Raw genomic sequence first — 26342 nt, forward strand, 5'->3', positions numbered from 1 at the left:
ATTTTCCCGCTAATTCCCTTTCCCGTAGGAATTTCGGGAATTCCTTTCTTAGTGCACCTCTACGGTATCTAAGGTACCTGCATGCCAAATTTCAAACGTCTAACTTGAGTGGTTTAGATTTTTCATACAAAAGGATTTCCCTTCACTACTCTGCTCCTATTGATTGTAGCGTGATGAAAAGTATACTATGACCTGTCCAGGAGTGTGAAGAATAATTGTACCAAGTTTCATTAAAATCCGTCCAGTAGTTTTTGTTTCTATAAGGAACATACAGACAGACAGACAGACAGACAGACAGACAAAAATTTTACTGATTGCATTTTTGGCATCAGTATCGATCACTTATCACCCCCTGATAGTTATTTTGAAAAAATATTTAATGTACAGAATTGACCTCTCTACAGATTTATTATAAGTATAGATATCTTCATATTGTTTCATTCTATTCAACCCTATTTTAATACTTAATGTTCAATATATTTTAGTACATAAGTATCACGTTTAAATGGTAGCAAGTTGTCGTTGATTACTTGTTGGCTCTGCCCACCCATTAGGCGATTGTGGGTTTAAGTATGTATGTACATAAGTATCAAAATGAACTTTGAGAACTTTGTGTTACAATTTCACTAACGATATTACAATAAGTACAATTACGTTTCAAAGTAAGACTGGATACAAATTGCTTATTGATTATGTTACAATGAAAGTTAACAGTTTCGTTTTAGAACCCTATTAGCATTTCTCTCTATTTCTATCGTGTGGGTTGTAAGGTGGATTACCAACCCTATCAACTATGGTGTTAGGGTTACTACTGAGCCACAAAAGGCCCTGACATGGCTCATGTAACAACTGCTAATTTAAATCAGCATTCAAATGGTGAGTAATTTTCAAAATCTTAAATTGTCTGGGCACACGGCAGTAAATCAGCCAAGTTTGCGAAGTAAAAGGGCGATTCTCTGACCGCGGATTAGGATTATATTTTAAATATTATAAAAACCATTTCCGAAACCGAAACGATTATTAGTAGTCAGTACTCTATTATGACTGTTTTGAACTACACACCTGCTATTTTGCGTGTTCATTAATTTCAAATATCACATACCTGGCTGTTATATAATTACAAACATCTATAACTACTACTAGCTTCTTTTTTTTACATTTATGTCTCTGGATGTGGTTATTTCTCGTCAGCCAGACAGTGATAAAACATCATGAAGTGTAAGTTGAACTTAATGAATGATTATTAGTTGCATGATGATTGATCACTGACTGAGTAACGAGAATAATGACTATATAATATCTAAACTTGAATCTTAAATGTGAAAGACATTAACATGGATATTGACATTTCGGCGCGTCTCATTGAGGCAACTGGCGATCCAAGAGCTGGCAGCTTTTTCGCGCAGAGAATAGGCCTGGCAGTTCAGAGGGGAAATGCTGCCAGCGTTTTGGGCGCTCTGCCTTAGTGTGGCGCGCTGAAGCATATTCTATTTATAATAAGCTGGTATTTTTTTATTAGATCATTTTTAGAAAATAAATGTGAAAGAAAAAATGTTCGTAGACGTATTTATTTTATTAGCAAAGCTTATCCAGATACTTTGCAAGTTTTCTTGTTATGAACTTGGCTTTCTGTTACATTTTAGTTTTGAGTGGGATTAAGGGATTACAGGTAAGTATTGTTTAATTTAAAACAACAGCTTTCAAAGTCCGAAATGGGGTAGTCGGAGGTACACATCCAAACTGAACTACGTACACACACTTCACCGAGTTTTCTCTACGCTGTTAGTTCTTGCTTTAACTTCTGTAAGTCTGTTTTATGTAAACAAACATAAATCCGAAAATCATTGGTTTTGGCCCGTGCTAGGATTTGAACGTGTGCCCTCAAAGTAAGACTAATACGCGTCCTTTCAACTGGGTAACCATGACTCGAAAGAATTATAAGGAAAAATAATAGTTTTAAGAGATTTTATTTTATTTATTTATCTTATTTGGGAAAGCAACAGCCTTTGTCTATTATTAATATTATATTCTCCATATCAACGAATTTAATAAAAGTATGAACACACTCGTAGCTGGGAGAGGATTTCCTCGAATCATGACAAAAGAGGAGGTTCAAGAGGGACTTGTGACCGATTGAGTTTGCGCATTGGAGCACACTATACAAATACTCAAAGACGATTTAAAATGAGTCTGTTACTGAAGCATGCTTCTGACTGGTAAAAGCTCTCTGGCCTATACTCCTTAGTCCTTTTTCCTATAATATATTATCAGATTTTCAAACTCTAATAATTATATTATTTATTTAATTTCCATCACCAGCCCATTAACGTCCCCACTGCTGGGGCACGGGCCTTCCCTATGGATGGATAGGGAGATCGGGCCTTAAACCACCACGCGGGCCCAGTACGGATTGGTGGTTATTAACGACTGCTGATGCAGCCGGGACCAACGGCTTAACGTGCCTTCCGAAGCACGGTTATTTAATTTATTCATATTTATTATGTAGGAAATTATCCGGACGCATGTTAGTATATATTTCCAAATGTCATACTTACTTAAATCTTACTTTTCTTCCATCGTAGATGAAGAAGAACGCTTGAGTCACTTTGAGGTCGCTGGTTCGAAGCTCGGGCCTAACGTAAATATTTTCGATTTTTTTTACCGCTGATGGGTTTGCTCTTGGTCCCACTTGCCCGAAGTCCTAGCACGGTCCATGTATGATACGGTATGGTGGGCTGACATTCCAACCGAGGGAACAACCAACCCTTTACATACCTCTAAAACACATTTCTCGGAAATGTGGGTTTCCTCACGATAATAATATATCCTTAACGCCTGAGTACGTGATAAACTAATGTTATGATCCAAACATAAATTCTAAAAGAAATCGTCTATGCCTGAATTGTAGCGTTGACAGCGACTTTCCGAACGGCGACCCGCGCTACGGCGAGTCTCTTTACGGCGAGTGGCCTTATTTTCCCTTTACGTCGAGCGAGTTTTGACGTTATTTTGTGATCCGTAGTTTGGTTAGGACATTACAGGCTGATCACCTGATTGTCCGAAAGTAAGATGATCCGTGCTTCGGAAGGCACGTTAAGTCGTTGGTCCCGGTTACTGCTTACTGATGTAAGTTAGTAGTCGTTACAATACATGAGCCATGTCAGGGGCCTTTGGCGGCTCAATAATAACTCTGACACCAGGGTTGATGAGGTTGGTAATTTACCTTACAACCCACACGATAGAAGAAGAACGGAGCAATCCCGTTCTATCCTTGTGTGTACCAGGAATTTTGGTAAGTCCTTTTATAGTACGCTAAGCTGTTGATCTATGATAGAACGGTCTAGTGGGCATTGCGCCATAGCTATTCATACAAATAATATTTTTTTGCGGGACGGATATCATACTGGTATGATACGGTGTGGTGGGCAAGAACCTTAACCCTATACCATGTGTTAAACCAGTATCGATCATATTATTAACTATTATTAGTGTTAACGATTATGTAATAAAATCCCGTGTGTAAATATTTGTAAGTTTATAACCGTAAAAATTGACATCATTTTTTCTTATGCGCCAAAAAACCAACGATTTGCGCGTATTGTGGCGAATCTTCTTTCAACACGTTACCAGATGCAGGTGGCCGGATATACAACTCCGCGTACGTTACAGCATCACTCTGAAAAAGACACGTATCAAATTAGAGATGTCCTTAGAAAAGGTTTAGCACGATCTACTCTGAACAGGTGTGGTGCACCCGTCCCGACGAGCTCTGACTTGGTGTGCGCGTGGAAAACGCAAAAGGGGCGGCGCAAAGAGACCTGGTGACCTGGTGACAGAGAGTTAAAAACGCTCGGCATATCACGGGAGCAAGCTACAGAGGCTGCAAAAGATCGCGAGGAGTGGAAATCTGCTATTGGAGCCCTACATCCCAACAAGGGTTAATAGGATTAGAAGAAGAAGAGAGACTCTGAATAGGTGCATGTATGAAACAATTGATGAATATGGAGGAAGAGATGTATGTAAGCATTGAAGCACTTTAGCATTGACGTCCTCGACTTGAGAACTTTACTCAGTTTGTACTACGAAAATTATGATGTCATGGCTCCACTCAAGAGGAGTAAATTCGAGATAAGATTGAAGCAACGTCCAAGAATACCGATTTAGAGCTGAGTTCGAGGTCTTCCTGAAGGTCGCCTCAAATTTCTTAGATGTCAGATCTTAAACGTGCAAACTCTTTATAACATTCAATATCACCAGTACGCTTCCAGCCCTGGCTGGATAACCTGTCTCATACGGAATGTCCTGGATTATACTATTCGTATAATAAACTGGAAACACTCAACTCCTATCAGCTCTAATGTCTACTTTCTTAGGGAAAAAAAATTCAAAGATCTCGTAAAAAACTTTATAAAGAAAAGACACCGCCTTATTATCATCAATATTTGATCAATAAATAGCATCAATAAATTGGGGACGGTGTCGAAAGGATCAAGTTAGCATGTCAGGATACGGATGCTAGTGTCAGAATGAGCTGGTACAGCCCTGGCCTAGCTTAGTTGCCTAGTTGGAAGAACACGTGACTCTCATTCTGAGGTCGCTGGTGCAAGTCTAATACGGGCCTAAACGCTGGAGGCACCGATGTTTTCCTAATTTGTTTTCGAATTCATGTTATCACGTGCACAGCGGTGAAGAAACACCCACATAACCTAACCTAACCCGTATTTGGGCTGGTTCTCCCCTCCGAGTTGAAAGGACAAACAGGCAAAACGCTTAATGTAAAATATCGGAACTGAGAAACCTTCAAGTAAGCGAAGCTGACCGTGTAAAAATGGGGTAATAGGTTGATGATGAGCAGCTAAGATTTAAATGAACTTACTTGAGCTTCCAAAGGTGGACGTTTTCTTCGCTTGTAGAATATTACCAGACCCGCAACGATCAGGCAAATCAATATGACTGACAAAATAAGAGATAGAAGATAAACATTTTGATTATCATTATTAGTATTTTCTTCTCCTGAAAGGTCGCTGGGTTGATTGGTTTGAATTGAAGTTTCCACGATCAAGTCGCTTTTAGTACTTGTGACGAAATTATTCGTCCCTTCAAGCGTTGCAACGCAATATATCTTGGAGTTGTTGTCGTTCTCTGTTATTATTTTCCCGTGATAAAACAAGTTCTCTGGTTGAAATGTTTGTCTGGTCATTGTATATGCTGTTATGATTCTATCTGAAAATATATTACATATTACACAAATGATTTCTCGGAAAATAGGCGTAATCGCGATGTATATAATATATTATTAGGACACCAGAGAAAGTATGCAGTTGTACAAATGCTACCTTGTTTGGTGACTTGTTGGTTACGATTAACAAGACACCTTGTTTTCCGTCTTTCTGTCTGTCTGTGAAGACCCCTTTTTCGATAACGGTGGAGGCATCAAGTTGAAATTCATCATCTCCCTAGCATTGTCCCGTTTTTTCACAGGGACCACTTCCCTAACCTAAAGATTTGACAGGACCGGTTTTGTACAGAAGCGTCTGCCTGTCTGACCTTATAACCCGCGAAGGGAAAACCAGCCTAATACAGGTTAGGTCAAATACCTCAAAATGTATCTCTCGGGTATGTGGGTTTCCTCACGATGTTTTCCTTCACTACTGAGCACGTGATAATCATTTATGATCCAAACATGAATTCAAAAACAAATTCGACATACATTGGTTTAGGCCTGTACTGGGATAAGAACCTGCGATCTCAAAGTGAGAGGTAAGCGTTTTACCAATTGGGCTACCACGACTTGCAAGCTGAAATTGTATAATAAAAAACAATATTCCAAATCAACGCAATTTAAAGATAAAGCCGTTTTCAGCCTTATTTTCATACATTTTGGTGAAACGGTGAACGTTACCGTTCATCGTTTATCCATCTGTGGTATCAAGTGTGCAAGTTGCAATAACTTTATCTGGCTTCCTGTTCTGTACTGTATACAATTAATCGTACAAAAATACATACACACTGCAAAATGAAGGCCTCAGATGGATATGAAGTACCATATAATGTCAAGGGATTATTAGCTTATTAGGGTTTTAGGGTGTGTTTACACACCAACATTTAAGAGCCTCGCTCTTGTCGGTGTAGCATTCTCCATTCTGTCAATTTTTACTTTTCCTTATTAAGACACGACGTTCGCCGTCTCTTTAATTTGATACATGTAAACTCTCCTTGGTCGTCCCCTTCCTCTCTTTCCTTCTAGCTCCCTCTCTATGATGTTTTTAATAAACTCGTCGTGCCTTATTAAGTTTCCAATCGCCTTACCTCATCATCTCGTCTCTTCTGTTCGCAATCCCATAAAAAAAGTAATGCTTTACCTTTCTCCTGATACAATTCTACATCCTCAACTTGCATATTGTGTAGTTCACATGTATAGTTTACAGCCGTACCCACTTTTGACAGATAATTTGTTGGTGTAATTGTTACGTAACCACCTGTAAATTATAAACATACATACATAAACTCACACATATTTCCCTCCGAGGTAAGCAGAGACTATGGAATTCCATTTGCTTCGATCCTGACGCACTTCTCTTGCTTCCTCGACATTCATCAATCGTTTCATATACGCACGCCGGTTCAGAGAAGATCGTACTGAATCTTTTCTAAAGACATCTTCAATTTGGTCAATGTACAGCCTGCTAGGTCTTTTTTGCCAGCCCTACCACGAACCTTCACTGTATATACTGCTATCGTAATTCTATGAATATTATACTTTATCCGCTCTACGTGAATTATAAAACAAAAAAAAACAGTTATTCAACATAATAAATCTAGGCTGTTGTACAGTTTTGATTTCATAAGATATATCGTCATCACTAATTTAAGAGCCACGCTCTTGTCGGTGTAGCATTCTCCACGCTACTTTTTAGGGAAAAATAGGGTAGTGGTACAGCGGGGCGGAAGTCCTAAGGATTAGGTTTATATCATATTGAAAATTAAATTTTTTGAGTCGGACGAGACTTGAACCCGCAGCTTTTGTCAAGCCGGGACGAGCGTGTTAACCTAAACCCCACCAGGTCCTCTTCCTGTCCATGCCATGTTAGTTAGACTAAGCTTTATAAAAAAAACCACATACGGTTGGTTTTATGTTGTTGTGAGCCATAGTTATACTTTGTTGAATATAAATTTTGCTTCTGCAAATGTATGCTATTGGATATGTAACCCCTGCGCGTACGCTGGGCCTTTTCCTTTTCCCAGTAAATACAATAAAGATCAGTATTGTGGTCCAGTACATTTATTATTTTTTTAATGCTACGTCCGTTATATTCGCTTCCACACTTGTAATACGTCTCAGTTGATTGGAGGAAGGTATGATTGTTATCTGGAAAATAAAGTTAGTTAATTATTGTGACAAACTATATTGTGATATACATATTACTATATTGCTTTTAAGAAACATAACATCTAAGTAGGGAGTGACTTTTTGTAATTATTTCTTTTTATTTTGGTGCAATAAAGTGTATTTGTATTGTCAGTATTTAGTAAAATCCATTAACACAGAACAATTTTATTTACGTATATATTTTTTACAAATAGAAAAACTCCTCACATTACTATTAGATATAAGTGCTCGTACAAGTTACTACTAGAGACTCATTCCTGCAGGCAAACTGATTAAATAGTTTTACAAGGCATTGCTTAATTGTATATTAAGTATTTCATCATCTGCCTTCCAACCCGCGAAGGGTAAACCAGCCCAATACAGATTAGGTTACATACCCCCGAAATGCATTTCTTAGGAATGTAAGTTTACTGACGGTGTTTTCCATCAACGCTGAGCACGTGGCGTATTCAATTAATAAATTAAAAAAAATATATAGTTAATATAATTAGAAATATTTTATTCGCTCTAAGTAGATACAGACTACTAAATAATAAACTACTCTGGGCGCCATCCCACTCGCGTCAGACCGAGTACTACCGGGCGGAAAGCCAGAGGGAAACTTCTGCCCTATATTTTTTCCCTAAAAAAGTAGCATGGAGAATGCCATAACGACAAGAGTAAATTAGTGATAAGCTTCATCACTTAGTAGTCTATAAGTACCTACTTAGAGCAAATAAACGATTTCTTATTGTATTACCTAAGTTTTTTTTGTTACTAAATATAAGTTAGTACCTACAAAGTCACAAGTTATTTAAGTTAGTGTTACAAATTCTCTATCCTGCTATTTATTATTACATGCAAATATCAAAAAATCACTAATACTATAAAATAAATTAATAATAAGCCATTCGTGTAATTCGCTCGGTTGACTGAGCGAAATTGCTGCCTAAAATTGAGGTGTATTGCATTTTGATGCCTGTCGATTAGTATGACTTTAAATAAAATTAGGTGGCGCGTACTGGAATCAGCACCAATAAATGCATAAATAAGCATAAGTATTTGTGTACATATAATTTTTTTTTGTTATTGTATTGTAATAGCGGTTTGAGCGTTAGGCTCACAATCTGGAGGTCCGGATTCGATTCCCGATGGGGACATTGTCGAAATCACTTTATGAGACTGTCCTTTGTTTGGTAAGGACTTTTAGCCCAGTCATTTTAGGGGTTTCACCTCGGAATGAGAGATAATAAGCTATAAATTGGTATGGACCTTTGTTTTGTCGTTTTAAATGTTATCTCAAAAGTCACAAATGATACCGTGTCCGCGTCTTAAGATATTGAAGGTCAAAGGTCATAAAAATTGTTTTTTTGTGAATATCTCGCTTCCTATTGCTTAAATGATATTTTTACCTATAATAAAAGTTGTAGAGTATAAAATTCTCTACAATTTTCGTTTCATGTTTTTTTTGATACGATCAACCGTTTTTGAGGTAGAGCGCGAAGAGTGCGCAGCGCACAGTTATAAATGGTCCAATGCAAGGTCAAGCGTGAGTTACGCTTATCAGTACGTGATATATAAAGTCTATTATTTATTAAATTAATAAAATAAAAATATTAAATCCTGGAGCCCATAAGAACGTTATTACCTCCAGCACCAACCGAACTACTAAATACAATATTTTGCAATTGCAAAAATGGTTGTGGTTCCCGCTGTGGATGTCGAAAATCAGGGCTACTATGTTCTTTAGCTTGTGGCCAGTGCAATGGACAAGCTTGCCTGAACGCTGCACAATATCCAAGTAATCCCGATGAAGAAAACGCATACGATCCTGAAATTCTGGAGGGTTTGGAGATGAATATGACCGATAATGAGGATGATGACAATGAATTGAACGTTTTCGAGCGACAACAAGAAGAAGACGACGAAGAAGATGAAGATAACTAGCTTCTATTCACAATTTTATTATAATTAAAACCAATAAAAATTCTTATGATATTTAAACTGACATTTCAACAAATGTATAGTATGGCATATTTAATGATAAATAAAGATATACATAAAATATATCCCCTTATTGCCTTTTTAACTGAAAATATATATTCCAGAATTAATAATACATTATAGTTGAATAGTTAAATATAAATAATTAAGTTACTGATTTTAATAAAATATCAACAATTAATAATTAGCACATAAATAATGGCCATTGTTTAATAATTATAATAATTTAATAAATAATAGACTTTATATCACGTACTGATAAGCGTAACTCACGCTTGACCTTGCATTGGACCATTTATAACTGTGCGCTGCGCACTCTTCGCGCTCTACCTCAAAAACGGTTGATCGTATCAAAAAAAACATGAAACGAAAATTGTAGAGAATTTTATACTCTACAACTTTTATTATAGGTAAAAATATCATTTAAGCAATAGGAAGCGAGATATTCACAAAAAAACAATTTTTATGACCTTTGACCTTCAATATCTTAAGACGCGGACACGGTATCATTTGTGACTTTTGAGACAACATTTAAAACGACAAAACAAAGGTCCATACCAATTTATAGCTTATTATCTCTCATTCCGAGGTTGACCCCTTTTTTTACCTAATATGACTGGGCTATTTTCAGGCTTGATTGTCGGAAAAAGTAAGATGATTCTGTGCTTCGGAGGGCACGTTAAGCCGTTGATCCCGGCTATTAGCCGTAAAAAACACCTCCACCAACCCGCATTGGAGCAGCGTGGTGGAGTATGCTCCATAGCCCCTCCGGATGATTGAGGGGAGGCCTGTGCCCAGCAGTGGGACGTATATAGGCTGTTTATGTTATGTATTGTAATATTACCATATCTTTGGTACCACAGTATCGTTCCCCCTCTTGGAAAACGTCCGCAACAATGGAATTCCTTAGTATCCCCTATTTGCAATGTTCGTAGTTCTGGATTAACAAATAACTGATATGTAGAATCTAAAAACAAAACATTATATATTAGTAAAACTCCCGTGAAAACAAATTGGCAAAGATTTGATTTTGTAACATACATACAGGCTGTTAGTGACATCGTAACGAAAATTTTGGGGGATGATTCAGACCATGATTATGAGTTGATATCAAATGCAATTTCCTGTCGGAAATTCATGTTTTTTATATTATTTTCTGAAAAATTTATGCTTAGGATCTAAATTTAAAATAAAATGTCGGTCAAGTGCGAATTCTACTTTAATTCTACTTTAAATTCTACTTCTACTTTAATTTAATATTCTATTCATATTTGTCAGTTCAGGGTAAATAGAGACTGCTTTATTAATTTAATTACTAATTTGTAGATGCTATGTATACTGTAATTGTCATATATATTTTAGTAATTGTCTTAGTTGTTAATATTTTGTATATATATGATGCAGTAGTACTTAATAAATAAATAAATAAATAAATCTGACTCCCGCACCGAGGGTTTCGAGGCTTTGACTTTGCCGTTGACTATTGTCTCCATATAGGCAAGTGCTGCTCGGATGACAGAGGATTTACTTTTGTTGTTTCACGACATAATCAAATGAGATAGGTACTAAATGATTTTTGTTTTTATAGCACTCACATGAGCTTGCCCTTGCGTGTGTGAGCTGCGGGTTCATGTCCCGTCAAAGTCAGTTTTTTTTTTCGATTTAAATTTTCTCTTTGTGAGATAGATACTACGAAACGTTAAAGCAATTTTTTTCTATTGCCTTTTCATGAACTTTCACTAATTTAAGCGGTCACCAATTGTAGACATTGTTACCTAACTAATTCGTAATTAGAATAAGTCAAAGAGAAAAATGTAATTGGTTTTTGATCGTCTTGGGATGATTAGCATTTCATAATTGTATCTATTTAATCCAATAGAATACCCTATAGAAAAGAAAATGAACAAAATACTCACGTACCAGCTACGATTCGAGTCCAAAATCTGAATAACAATCCAACGAAAATCAGATTTCTTACCAAACACATAATTTAAGAGATATTCACTCACTTTTATATCAATGAATTATTCATTTACTGTGTCACATATTGAGAACTGATATTCAAAACGTTTGGATTTTACAACGTGCTGATTTGCGTAGGTTAAATTCCACACAAATACAAGGAAAGCAATTATTAATTACCGAGTTGAACATTACTCATGTTGCGAATCAGCAGTTGCAATAATAAGGATTCATTCACATGATCTCCCTAGCGGTATCTCGTTTTCACAGGGTCCGCTTACCTAACCTAAAGATTTGATAGCTCCGATTTTTTACAGAAGCGACTGCCTGTCTGGTCTTCCAACCTGCGAAGGGAAACCAGCTCAATTTCTCGGGAATGTAAGATTCCTTACAATGTTTTCTTTCCCTGACCACGTAATAATCACTTGTTATCTAAACATGAATTCGAAAACAATTTTGAAAATCTTTCGTTTAGGCTCGAGCAGATTCAAACTTGCAACATCAAAGTAAGTTTAGGTATGTTATGTATGTATGCTATCTACTTCGGCCGAGAAACGAATTGCTCCCGAAAGCAAAAACATATCGGAATTCATCCGAATCATACATGCTGTCTAAATTATTGGTTTTGTATCGTTTTTGTTTTTTGTATTACAGAACCGATACATCGATACCGACCGACCGACCGTTAGACCGATCGAATTTTTTACTGTTTATTTTTAATACAGCGCGTTTACCCAGTGTGCTATGATTGATATTAAAAAAAAAACGACTTTACATATCTGTTGTTGTGATATATATATATATATATAAGTCTGTTGTTGTATTTGTCTGTTGTATCGTATCTTAAAAGGAAGTCAAGGATTTGGCTACACCGACAAGTGTGTGACTCTTAAATTAAGGATGACCAGTGATTAGCTCTGTTAGCAAGGATGATTCGGAAAGATTTGTATTGCTTTCAGCATAATGATTAAAATAATAAAAAATCAGCATTGTACACGTATCCTTACAAACAGGAAAAGCTATATTTTGGTATAGTACATTATATTTGTTATTATCCTTGATACTCTTCGTTATAATGAAACATTTTTAACTTTTATTGAATGCGTTTGGGTCATGCATAATTACCTAGTCAGAGCCTTTAGCGCTCCCCATTTGTCCGGCCAAGTAGTTAATGCCTTCTGCGACAAATCTACAATAAGGCACGTCAAAAAAAAGGTCATGCATGTAAAGGTTTATGTTCGATTCTCGATGGGGAAATTATCGTAAACACATAGTGATGTGAGGCTGTCCTTTGTTCAGTTAGAAGATTGCAGGCTGAATTGGTTGTGAAAGTAAGATGATTCGGAGCTTCGAAAGGCATGTTAGACAGCTACTATTTACTTAAATATGTAGTGTTAGATGGCAAAGAATCGATCGACCTAATATCGACTGATACGTCACTATGCTAATGAACGTCGCAACACTAGCTTACGTACTTTGACAGATCTAATTCTTACCGCGCATTGAGACGATTGTAAAATGTTATCTTATTGAAATACAATTACTAATTTTACTGAATTAGTTCTGTTTAATAGTAGGTACATAGTCTTTACAAAATATGAAGTGAAAAGTCTTTGGCGTCTTAATAAAACCTTAACACCAGGGTTGGTGAGATCGGCCATTGACCTTCCAACCTATTCGAAAGAAATGGTCTGCAGTGTTTAATGTGTAACATAACTGTTAATTTATAACAAGAAAAAGTTTTTATGAGAACTTTTCTTATTGGGAAAGTACCTAACTAAAATAAAATGCTTCGAGCAAAGTTCGTGGTATAGAAAAAAAGTAGTTGGACGTTAGTTGTTACAAATGGTTCAGAGATGAAAAGGTTAGTTAAGGAATAATTATTATGCACATAATTATTACTGAGAACAAAGAAAATTGGATCTCTCCGTCAAAACGAAGACTAAAGGTAACATAGTCGTAGTAGTGGGTGACTTTGCAAACCGACGTATCTGCAGTTTTTGCTAGAATGATTTGTAAGATACAAATCAAACAATACCAAAGGGTGGAAATCAGATTCACAGAAAATTTCAGTTAGGTACGTCAGTTAGCGACGTCAGCGACGATAGTTACTATGGCTTCCAATACCGGGATCCGAGTGTCGGCCAATACCGGGATCCCGGACTTTTTCAGACGTTTACTACCGGTGTTGAAATATGTAAGTAAATAAGTAAAGTATTTATTTCCTCTTCAAATAATCATAACAATCTTATTTTTATTTATATTGGTATATAACTTAAGCCTAAACTAGGATACCCTATGTTATAGGTCTCTAAGCCTCCACCTCCAGGATTACGGTCATATATTAGATGTGGTGTAAAAGACGATATAGTGACAAGATTGGGAAGAGAATGTTAAGTTGGTTTGGACGCATAGAGCGAATGAAGCATAATAGTATTACAAAAGCACTATATAAAATGAAGGTTGGTGGTAGAGCTAGCGGATGAAGACCTAGAAGGTCGTACATTGACCAAATTGGAAATTTCCTTAGAAAAGTTTCAGCATAATCTACTCTGAAACCGGCGTGCGTGTATGACACGATTGATGAATGTGGAGGAAACAAGATAAGTATGTCAGGATCGAAGTAAATGGAATTCAATAGTCTCTGCTTACCCCGGTGGGTAAAACGTGAGGGGCGTGAGTTTATGTATGTATGTATATTCATATTTAAATGGAGTATTGGAAGCGCCACCCAGACAGAAGTCAATATCATAGCAATATATATTTAAGAAGTTGGAAGTGTCGTCGTCATATTGGAGAGAATGAAGTCTTAATATTACATGAGGGTATGTAAGGTTGAGACCACACGATGTAATGTTGGTTCGTTGCGACGTTTGAACGATCTCCACCCGTGTGGGTTGTGAATGCAATAACCGACCTCATCAACCCTGATGACAGGGTTATTACGGAGCCGTCCGTAACGGCCTCGGTGGTCCAGTGGATTGAGTGTTGAGCTCACGATCCGGAGGTCCCGGGTTCAAATCCCGGTGTGTCCACATCACAAAAATCACTTTGTGATCCCTAGTTTGGTTAGGACGTTACAGGCTGATCACCTGATTGTCCGAAGGTAAGATGATCCGTGCTTAAGAAGGCACGTTAAGACGTTGGTCCCGCGGTTACTACTTACTGATGTAAGTTAGTAGTCGTTACATGAGCCATGTCAGGGGCCTTTGGCGGCTAAATAATAACCCTAACACCAGGGTTGATGGGGTAAGTAATCCGCCTTACAACCTACATGACAGAAGAAGAAGAAGACTGAGCCGTCAAATGCCCCTGACTTGGCTCATGTAACGACTGCTTACTTAAATTAGCATTAAAATGGTGAGTTATAAAATCTGAAATTGTCTGGGCACACGGCAGTAAATTAGGCAAGTTCACGAAGCAAAAGGGCCACTCGCTGACCGCGGATTAGGTATATTATAAAAACCATTTCCGAAACCGAACGGAAACCGAAACGGTTATTAGAAGTCAACTACTGTATCATGACTGCAAAATCATTTGACCTACACACCTGCAATTTTGCGTGTTCAGTTATCTCAAATATCAACAACTACATACTTACTTAAGTAAATAGCAGTCAGTCCCGGCAGCTTACCGTGACCTCCCAAACACGGATTATCTTATTTTCGGACAATAGGATGATCAGCCTGATCAAAGCAAGGCTCACTAAGTATACTTTGTGATAGTCCCCACCGAGATTCGTACCTGTTTGAACAATCATGACGCTTTATCATTCTGCCACACAATACACAGCGAGACGTTTCATGGCACTCAGTACGTTGAAATCATTTGTTGCCATGACGTAACAAAGCGGCGCGCCCGTAGACTCTTTATTCAGTAAAAGGGTAAATCCAAAATGTTCGGTAGGTACAGTTTCTTGTTAAGTTACTCGTACGTAATATCTACATAGAGAGAGTTATAAAAACCTTTTTAGAGTTCAACAGTCATCTAGGACCCTTAAAGACTTAGGCCGCGTTCAGAGACACGTCAGGCGTCACGCGGCGCAGTGCGCGAGGCGTCAAGCGTTTTGTCCTTTCATGGAGAGACGGCAAGTCTCTCCTGCGGCGCGCGCAGAACAGTAGCATAGCTATAGATAACTATTATCTATAACCCTGTAATATAAGCCTGTAATGATATTATTCGTTATTGTTATTGGTAGTGACTGACTCAATATGTACAGTCATGAGCGATATAATGTACCCACTTTAGGACTCTGTCGCACTAACATTTATTGACATTTAGTGAGACTTACAGTTCAATTTGTCAAAAAAGTTAAAGTACCAAGTGTATACATATTAATGCTCGTGACCGTACTTAATATTATAATTATATCTTCCAAATTTTTCTATTTTTTTCTTTTTTCTAATTTGATTTAGTTTTAACTTAATTTAATTTTACTATTTTGTTTTATTGTTTTTGGAATTTTAATTGTATTTTAATAATGTAAATATGGGTTACATGCCTGAAATAAAATGATTTTATTAATTTTATTTATTTATTTATAACTGTACCTAAATTTATGCATAAAAATCTTTATCTTTTTATCTTGGCGCGTCACCCGCCGCGTCACCTATGCCACGTCGTCCGCAGCGTCACCCGCCATATGTGACGCTTTGATTTAAACAAACGCCTGAAAAAACGCTTCTCTGTGAACGCTCTGTACATTGTCATACGTTTGTTTTTCCGGCGGACCGCGCCGCAAGTGAACGCGGTCTTAGTGTTTACCGTCGTCGTCATACTACATTCTAAGGACTACCCGTTATTAATTAAATACCATTTATCTTTGTGATTGTTTCATGGACCTAGATAAATTATGATTATAAAATTATTATAGTCGCCTTTTGTACTAATTGTTTGTTTGTTCATGTAGTGTGTTTCTTTTGTCTGTAATAAAGAGTTTTTGTATTGTATTGTGGCGTCTGGTTCTAATGTTCAATTAATAATTCTTTAATGCACAAAAAATAAACGCAGGACACGTACAGAGGAATAAAATAATCACAGTAGGTGGCCTTATTGCTTTACAGCAAAATCTGCCAGGCAACCTTAGGGTGAAAGAAGTTTATGCATTGGAGCGCGTGATGGTGCAGTACAAAAAAATTAAACATAATATACACATAACATATAATCCTACCAACATAAAAAAAATAATGTTTAAAAAAATAACAGCACGTAAGAAGTATATCAAAATAATAAACAAGACCCATAAGTAAAGCAAATAAAAAATATTTCTTCGAAGCAAATTTTCTGATTACAAAAAAAGTTGTTTTCGATTTTTGTTTACTCCAAGTCTGGTTGTGAAGGCTGTAAATCGTTTAATTTATTGAAAGAGTGATGAACCCATCCATATAGCTTGCCTTAGATAACATAGTAGCCATTGAAAAAAAATCTGTAGACAAAATATACCCATAGTTGTGCTTTTTGTAACTACATTTAGGTAAATCCAATGTCTACACATATATCACATTCCTAATAAAATTAAACAGTCAAAACGCCATTCGAATTTTATATGTATTTGATCATGGTTTATAAATATTATATAATTTTCGTTTTTTTTCTTTTCAAGGATTCATTCATTTCATAATAATATGAATAACAAGGAACTATAACTAAAAGTTTTGTAACACAAATAAAAAAAATACTTTTTTTTATACACAGTGATATAGGTAGGTACCTATATCGTGTGTTTGGCTGAATAAACTAAAATTATTTTAAGTTTTATTGTTCAGTTCACAGTCAAGCTATATTTCATAATAATTATATTAATAAAGGCGTAGGGATGCGACGACCCCATCGCTCCCTGGTGAATTCATCAGCAGAACCTGGTGAATTCAACAGTGCAGTCAGTCTCCGCAGGCCAGCTCGTGGCGAGCTGTTGGTGAGTTACGACACCACGGAGCTGAGATCCCTCAAGAGACGGACAGGCCCTCTGTCTCCGGCTTGCCTTCATTGGGCGGCCGGAGTGGACCTCAGCGGGGGCCGCAGGACTTTCACCTCTGGCTTGCCTTCATTGGCCGGCCAGAGTGTGGCGTTAGAGCTAAACGCTCGCAAGGTGGAAGTGAAAGATGCATAAGTAGCGAGTTGGTGAGGCGGGTAAACCGCCTCGCAGAAAGCGGTGTACACCTCTCGACTCCCTGAGCTGCTCACAACCATGATGCTGCCTTGCCGTCCAGTCGCGTCAGCTATCTAGCTGACCACCTATCTGGGTGGCCCATCCAGTGAGTGACGAGTCACCGCCTGCTCATTGTATCTTTGTTGTTATGGAGCAGGCGCCATAGTTCCCACATAGCCCCAGTATCCCGGTCCACTAACCCACAGCCCAATAGCCCAGTTCCCTTTGTGCCCATAATCTGCAATAGTCCTACACGAACCGGGGATTGTCTTTGGGTGCTCTCCCATAGTGCATACAGGCATAATCGCCGGTTGATGTCACACAACATTTAGATTAAATTGTCTTAAGGGGCCTCTACGTGTTGGCTTCGGCCCTACCCACGCTTTTCAAAAGTCCGGGACTCGATAGTCCCGAGATATGGAAACGACATACAATAATAATAATAGATCACAGTAGTAATAAAAGTTTGTTGGTAAAGTTAACCAGAGTTAATCTGTTTAGTGGTTCTCTGCTTCAAAGTTGTTTGTATTCTGTAGTACATGTAACAATCTAATACCATTATTGCTGTCTGAACTTGAGTTTGTTTCGAGTAAATTTATGACCTCTACACTAGGATTCCGTTGGTCACACATAAAAACCGGCTAAGTGCGAGTCGGACTCAAGCACTAAGGGTTCTTTTCCGAAATAGGAATTATTATATCTTTTTTTATGGAAAGCCCCCTCAAATGTTTATTTTAATTTTATTATTAAAGTAAATATACAACTAAGTATTTTGTAAATATTTCAAGTGCCTACCTGTTGCCATTATTGATACCGAGCCAAAAAAAGGAAAAAAATCGCGTTCGTTTTATGGGAGCTCCTTTATGTATTTATTAAATTTTTAGGATTTGTTGTTTTTGTGGCCGAAATACATAATATAATGTGGAGTTGTGTGTAATTGGAGATGTCCTTAGAAAAGGTTCAATACGATCTACTCTGAACCGGCGTGCGTGTATGAAGCGATTGATGAATGTGGAGGAAGCAAGAGAAGTGTGTCAGGATCGAAGCAAATGGAATTCTATAGCCTCTGTTTACCCCGGTGGGAAATAGGCGTGAGTTTATGTATGTATGTAAGTATGTTGTGTGTAACAGAAATACATAATTTGTGAAAATTTTAACTGTACCTAAAGTATTAGTGCACGTTGTGTCCACCTGTAAGTGGCGAGGCGCTTAGTTTTTTATATGTATTAACTGCAAACTGTAACCATGTACCAGTGTACTTGCCGTTGGTTGACCAAATAAATAAATAAATAAATAAATAAATAAACTGTCTCAGTTCTTGAAATACAGCCTGGTGACGGACGGACGGACGGGCGGACAGACGAACGAACGGACGGACAGCGGAGTCTTAGTAATAGGGTCCCGTTTTTTACCCTTTAGGTACGGAATCCAAAAAAAACAAAAATAGGTAACGACACTAAAATTCTTCATACAAAAGACACGTCTTTTGATGTGATTACTGTGACATCAGTGTAAGACAAGTCGACATGATTCATTTTTGAGATTTTAGCACATACTTCATGTAAAAAAAGTCCTCTTTCTTTAAGTCTAATTCTCGTAACTGTAGCTATTTTTAGATTTGTTTCGGATGCGTGAAATGCTCCAGAGTTTATTTTCGGCGAATAACTCAATGATTTAGGGGAAAAGACAGAAAAGTACAATACATTTTTAATCGTTCTTAAAGCTTAGAGGCTTAGCTCAATTCTTAAACTTGTTGCATAATTAATAAATTCCCTCAAACCTGTTGACTTTAATATTCCGTCTTTAACTCCTTCCAATCCGCATTCCCAGGAAAATCATTCGAATTGAATATTTATTCAGATGTCGACAAAGTTCTGGAATTCTAAAGTTGATTTACCGGTTCCATAATTCGCTCATATACATTTATATGTTGAAATATAAGTTAAAAATATACGTAGGTGCAAGTATATTAGGTAGGTGTTATTTCGTGTTTTGTTTTATATTTGACACGGTATTGTCCCTATACAGGGTGATAGTGACATCGTAACGAAAACTTTGAGGGATGATTCAGACCATGATTCTGAGTTATTATCAAGTGGAATTTTCCGTCGCAAAAGTATGGAAATGAAACTATTTAAAAAAATAACACTAAAATTTCCATGAATTTTCCGACAGGAAATTCCACTTGATATCATCTCAGAATCATGGTCTGAATCATCCCCCTCAGTATTCGTTACGGTGTCACTAACACCCTGTATAATAAACGTTTTCCCTTTCTTTCTTTCTTTGGGATGCCACACACACGTCTAATGATAAATGTAATATACTTTGCTCTATTGTTTTGATTTTGCTTGGATGATCCGACGAGGGATGATTGTCATCATAGAATCAGACCAGATCCTGGTTTTTACGATGCTGGTAGAATAAAAAAAATGTATTTGTATAATCATTACTAATAGGCTAGTTTCCAACTAGTCAAATCCGTTACTATTTACTAAACGTCAACACACGAAATTACTATAGAATTTGTTTCAAAAAGCACATTGTGACGTCATAGAAAAACGTGATAAAATGTCGGACTTATTATATTTAAAATTCATAAATGAGTAAAATTTAAAAAAGAAAACGTTTTTCGTTACTTTTAGATGTGTCTTTATTTAGTAATCAGAATTTAATAATTTATCTTGAACCTAGTACACGACCCAATTTAAGAACAACGCTCTTGTTGGTGTAGCATTATCCATTTTTTTTTTTCTGTAAAAGGCCAATTCTTTCACGTACTTATAAGACACAATGTTCGCCTTTCCTGTACTTCTTGGTCTGCCCCTTCCGCTCTTTTTGTAGCTTCCCTTCTATGATGTTTTTAATTCGTCGTGTCTTACTAAGTGTCCAATCATCTTGCCTTCTATGTCCTATAATAACTCTCAATATTTTCCCCTTTTTCCTTACTCTTACATCATTAGTAACCCTATTGTCATATAAGAGCGCATCTTAGGCGTTCCTAGATTGGAGACTTGTCGCCATGGCCGAATACGGCTGGAAGGATATATATATATATACATATATTGTCATTTTGTAAAATAAATAAAATAAAATAAAAATAAGTCTAACTGAATCTCTGTGAGGTGTGAGTACTTGGTTCATCTCCCGATGGATGTACCTTTGAAAACTTAGGATATAGTCGTAAGTTTATATTATATTAAAATAAGTCATTTATATACATAATGTTTTCTTTACTATTTGCTTTCCGTTTGACTACAAATTCTCAGTTTACTCCGAGATTATCTTTTCTCCATAATGATGTCCGACCTTAAATTATCAACCTTGGTAGCAGGGTCATTATTGAGCTGACCTTGTGTAAATCACGCTATTTTACTACTTAGTCAAAGGATTAGTACCTTTTACCAAACGTCATAATAAAAAAAGAACTATTGAATTCTTATAAATATACGATTCATAAGAATTCAATAAGTAGTTCTTTTTAGGTGTTTAGGTTCAGTACGATCTACTCTGAACCCGTGTATGAAACGATTGATGAATGTGGAGAAAGCGATTTTACTTTTCGACTGTATCATAATCGGTTTCATCAATTTATCCTATGCTATCACTCACATGATCTAATCCTCTCTGTCCATCTTCTTAATCCAGTAGAAAAAAAAATAGAACAGGAATAAATCCTTCCTTATTAGTGTTCGACATAATGATGTTCGGGACTCCAAACTTTGCTTCGAAGAGATTTAAACTTTTCCGTTCAAATAGTTTGGCTCTAGTTAAAGTAACTACTGCTAGGAAGCATCCATCAATTTCTTAAATATACCTCATTTATACCTAAAGTGACTTCACTGACACAGTAATATTCTAACACTAAACTGTTTCAGAATGAGATTTGCCGCATGTGGCATGGGATTACCTGTCTGGTAAATGATAATATAATTGTTAGGCCGCCCAATTTCTATATTGTATTATTTTAAGTTTTTTTAAAAGAACTTCTTGAGCCCTGTGCCGAGGTTTTCTTGCAGCTTATTTTCCTCGGCTATACAGGTTGTGAGCAGCTGCAGTAGTTTTAGGCAGTTGAGACGTTCGTTACGTAAAAAATACTATTCAAAGTGTAACTATGTTATTTACTGAATAAATTAAATATGTTTTCGAATTTTGAATTTGAGTTGCTTATTATTTCAAAAACTGGTAACTATTGTGTTAACTACCCGTCACTATATTGGATTCGCATTTATCTTAACACTTCTATGCAAATTGCATAGTAGTTGTTGCATTATTATTTGAGGCTCTACCAACCCCAATAGGAACAACGGGCGCGTAATTATGTATGTATATGTCCACTCTTCGTCTATTGTCTAGTCTGAAGAAGGGGATAATCCTGTCTAGTGCCGCGTGAACAGGGAAGCACTTAGTTTCTCGGTGAAATTAAATAAAAAACTGAAATTACTTGCAGCTCCGTTCGCGTCTTTATTTGGAAGGGAAGAATGAATGGTACAAATGTACAGAGTATATAGTTTGCACAGATTATAAAATTGTATGTCGTGAACACCGCGACCTCTAGGAAAACTAAAGTAACAGTATATTATACATCAATGTAGGAAAGCTTTGACCTTAAGCTAAATAATAAAACACAAGGATGCAATTACCCTTTTCAGACCCACTCAAAATGCTAGAGTTTGACGCAAAAGTATGGAAATGAAACTATTAAAAAAAAATAACACTAAAATTTCCATGAATCAACTACTTAAATATTAATGTTAATGTGTGTATATTTTAATGTTGTAAATGTATATGTGTGTCGTAGATTTTACCTAAATAAACTTTTTTATTATTATTATTATTATGAATTTTCCGTCAGGAAAGTCCACTTGATATCAACTCAGAATCATGGTCTGAATCATCCCCCTCAGTATTCGTTACGGTGTCACTAACACCCTGTATAATAAACGTTTTCCCTTTCTTTCTTTCTTTGGGATGCCACACACACGTCTAATGATAAATGTAATATACTTTGCTCTATTGTTTTGATTTTGCTTGGATGATCCGACGAGGGATGATTGTCATCATAGAGTCAGACCAGATCCTGGTTTTTACGATGCTGGTAGAATAAAAAAAATGTATTTGTATAATCATTACTAATAGGCTAGTTTCCAACTAGTTAAATCCGTTACTATTTACTAAACGTCAACACACGAAATTACTATAGAATTTGTTTCAAAAAGCACATTGTGACGTCATAGAAAAACGTGATAAAATGTCGGACTTATTATATTTAAAATTCATAAATGAGTAAAATTTAAAAAAGAAAACGTTTTTCGTTACTTTTAGATGTGTCTTTATTTAGTAATCAGAATTTAATAATTTATCTTGAACCTAGTACACGACCCAATTTAAGAACAACGCTCTTGTTGGTGTAGCATTATCCATTTTTTTTTCTGTAAAAGGCCAATTCTTTCACGTACTTATAAGACACAATGTTCGCCTTTCCTGTACTTCTTGGTCTGCCCCTTCCGCTCTTTTTGTAGCTTCCCTTATATGATGTTTTTAATAAATTCGTCGTGTCTTACTAAGTGTCCAATCATCTTGCCTCCTATGTCCTATAATAACTCTCAATATTTTCCCCTTTTTCCTGACTCTTACATCATTAGTAACCCTATTGTCATATAAAAGCGCATCTTAGGCGTTCTTAGATTGGAGACTTGTCGCCATGGCCGAATACGGCTGGAAGGATATATATATATATATATATATATATATATATATATATATATATATATATATATATATATATATATATATATATATATATATATGTATATTGTCATTTTGTAAAATAAATAAAATAAAATAAGACTAACTGAATCTCTGTGAGGTGTGAGTACTTGGTTCATCTCCCGATGGATGTACCTTTGAAAACTTAGGATATAGTCGTAAGTTTATGTTATATTAAAATAAGTCATTTATATACATAATGTTTTCTTTACTATTTGCTTTCCGTTTGACTACAAATTCATCAGTTTACTCCGAGATTATCTTTTCTCCATAATGATGTCTGATTTTATCAACCTTGGTAGCAGGGTCATTATTGAGCTGACCTTGTGTAAATCACGCTATTTTACTACTTAGTCAAAGGATTAGTACCTTTTACCAAACGTCATAATAAAAAAAGAACTATTGAATTCTTATAAATATACGATTCATAAGAATTCAATAAGTAGTTCTTTTTAGGTGTTTAGGTTCAGTACGATCTACTCTGAACCCGTGTATGAAACGATTGATGAATGTGGAGAAAGCGATTTTACTTTTCGACTGTATCATAATCGGTTTCATCAATTTATCCTATGCTATCACTCACATGATCTAATCCTCTCTGTCCATCTTCTTAATCCAGTAGAAAAAAAAATAGAACAGGAATAAATCCTTCCTTATTAGTGTTCGACATAATGATGTTCGGGACTCCAAACTTTGCTTCGAAGAGATTTAAACTTTTCCGTTCAAATAGTTTGGCTCTAGTTAAAGTAACTACTGCTAGGAAGCATCCATCAATTTCTTAAATATACCTCATTTATACCTAAAGTGACTTCACTGACACAGTAATATTCTAACACTAAACTGTTTCAGAATGAGATTTGCCGCATGTGGCATGGGATTACCTGTCTGGTAAATGATAATATAATTGTTAGGCCGCCCAATTTCTATATTGTATTATTTTAAGTTTTTTTAAAAGAACTTCTTGAGCCCTGTGCCGAGGTTTTCTTGCAGCTTATTTTCCTCGGCTATACAGGTTGTGAGCAGCTGCAGTAGTTTTAGGCAGTTGAGACGTTCGTTACGTAAAAAATACTATTCAAAGTGTAACTATGTTATTTACTGAATAAATTAAATATGTTTTCGAATTTTGAATTTGAGTTGCTTATTATTTCAAAAACTGGTAACTATTGTGTTAACTACCCGTCACTATATTGGATTCGCATTTATCTTAACACTTCTATGCAAATTGCATAGTAGTTGTTGCATTATTATTTGAGGCTCTACCAACCCCAATAGGAACAACGGGCGCGTAATTATGTATGTATATGTCCACTCTTCGTCTATTGTCTAGTCTGAAGAAGGGGATAATCCTGTCTAGTGCCGCGTGAACAGGGAAGCACTTAGTTTCTCGGTGAAATTAAATAAAAAACTGAAATTACTTGCAGCTCCGTTCGCGTCTTTATTTGGAAGGGAAGAATGAATGGTACAAATGTACAGAGTATATAGTTTGCACAGATTATAAAATTGTATGTCGTGAACACCGCGACCTCTAGGAAAACTAAAGTAACAGTATATTATACATCAATGTAGGAAAGCTTTGACCTTAAGCTAAATAATAAAACACAAGGATGCAATTACCCTTTTCAGACCCACTCAAAATGCTAGAGTTTGACAATCATAAACATAAGCCTATATACGTCCCACTGCTGGGCACAGGCCTCCCCTCAATCAACCGGAGAGCGTATGGAGCATACCTTATCACGCTGCTCCACTGCGAGTTGGTGGAGGTGTTTTAACAGCTAATAGCCAACGAAACACCTCCACCAACAAGAGTTTGACCACCATCATCATTAATTTAAGAGCCACAACGGTGTAGCATTTTGCATTCTTGTCTATCAAAGGCCAATTTTTCACTTCCTTATAAGACACGACGTTCGCCTTCTCTTTGATTTGTTCCATGTAAGCTCTTCTTCGTTTTCCCTTTCCTTTCTTTCCTTCTAGTTTTCCTTCTATGATTTTATGAGATTGACGATATAATAACATAAATAGGTGTATTTTTTTTTATTTCATTACAGCCATTACCTTAAAAACTTTATTTATGAAACTTTATGTTTTGTTTATATATTGCTTGTTACCTTATGTATAGATAACCTATAAGCCTACCTACCTATGGATAGATATGTAAGTAGTCCATCGTATGTCCAGGATGTTATTAAGAATACAGGGTGTTAGTGACACCGTAACGAATACTGAGGGGGATGATTCAGACCATGACTCTGAGTAGATATCAAATGGAATTTTCAGTCTGAATATTCTTGAAAGTTTTTGTGTTTTTTTTAATTATTTTCAGTTCTATACTTTTGTGACGGAAAATTCCACTTGATATCAACTCAGAATCATGGTCTGAATAATCCCTCAAAGTCTTCGTTACGATGTCACTAACGACGTGTATGTTCAATTGATGAATAACATAAATTAATTATCTCTTTACCTTTCAGTTTTGGGCATGTAATACCTATCTATATATTATCGAGATCAGAAACAACATAACTAGGCTAGAGGTATATCCATCTACACGTGCGGCTAGCAAACAAACAACACCTGCACTTGATTACGACACACGTGGAAGGTACGGTAGTGGGAACAACCCTTATAAGACGGCGAGCCGCATGTACCGTGCCGCCTGGCTGGATCCGCTCACTGGGCCTCCCTCAACAGGGTCTCACCTGGTGGGATGACTCGCCGGCGGCACCACCGGATTGACACTGGGCTTACGGAGGGGCGAGTCTCGCCCGCCGTAGCCCACCCCCGTGCCCGAAAAATGCCACACAAAGGGGGCATAGCCCCGAAGGTGTATCCCCGTCGCGGGCGCAGCCCACAACCACAAGGGTTGTACCATTCTTGTGTCGAACTCCGTACAGAGAACATCCAGTAAAAGTAAACTGTGACAGTGAGCGTTTAACTGGCGCTATTCGTCCTCCAAGAAGTTCCCTGTTACCTTGGGATCAGAGTACTCTACCCGTGTTCTAACATCCATGGCAAGATCCCACACCTCACCGAGCTTTCTGTTAAACGACGATAGGTGGTTATACTTGTTTATTGTCTACTAATCAT

General features: G+C 36.7%; 2 protein-coding genes across 4 annotated transcripts in view; both read right to left on the reverse strand.

Moving 5' to 3' along the window:
- Window positions 1-26342, reverse strand: part of LOC126366244 (solute carrier family 22 member 3-like) — a 402182-nt gene that overhangs the window by 105921 nt on the left and 269919 nt on the right. The window lies entirely within an intron of this gene.
- On the reverse strand, window positions 3521-11524 carry LOC126366306 (uncharacterized). Of its 2 annotated transcripts, none has more exons than XM_050009401.1 (6): window positions 11294-11524; window positions 10218-10310; window positions 7124-7369; window positions 6363-6479; window positions 4877-5223; window positions 3521-3676 (listed from the first exon to the last, which is right to left on the reverse strand). In XM_050009401.1, exons 1-6 carry the CDS (start codon window positions 11358-11360, stop codon window positions 3557-3559), a joined length of 990 nt encoding a protein of 329 aa, XP_049865358.1. In that variant the 5' UTR covers window positions 11361-11524; the 3' UTR covers window positions 3521-3556. The 2 variants fall into 2 exon arrangements, with proteins under 2 accessions (XP_049865358.1, XP_049865357.1); XM_050009400.1 differs by having other exon boundaries at window positions 10218-10340; window positions 11294-11523.

Source organism: Pectinophora gossypiella, chromosome 4 (assembly GCF_024362695.1).
Source record: "Pectinophora gossypiella chromosome 4, ilPecGoss1.1, whole genome shotgun sequence".
In the NCBI taxonomy this organism is placed as follows: Eukaryota; Metazoa; Arthropoda; class Insecta; order Lepidoptera; family Gelechiidae; genus Pectinophora; species Pectinophora gossypiella.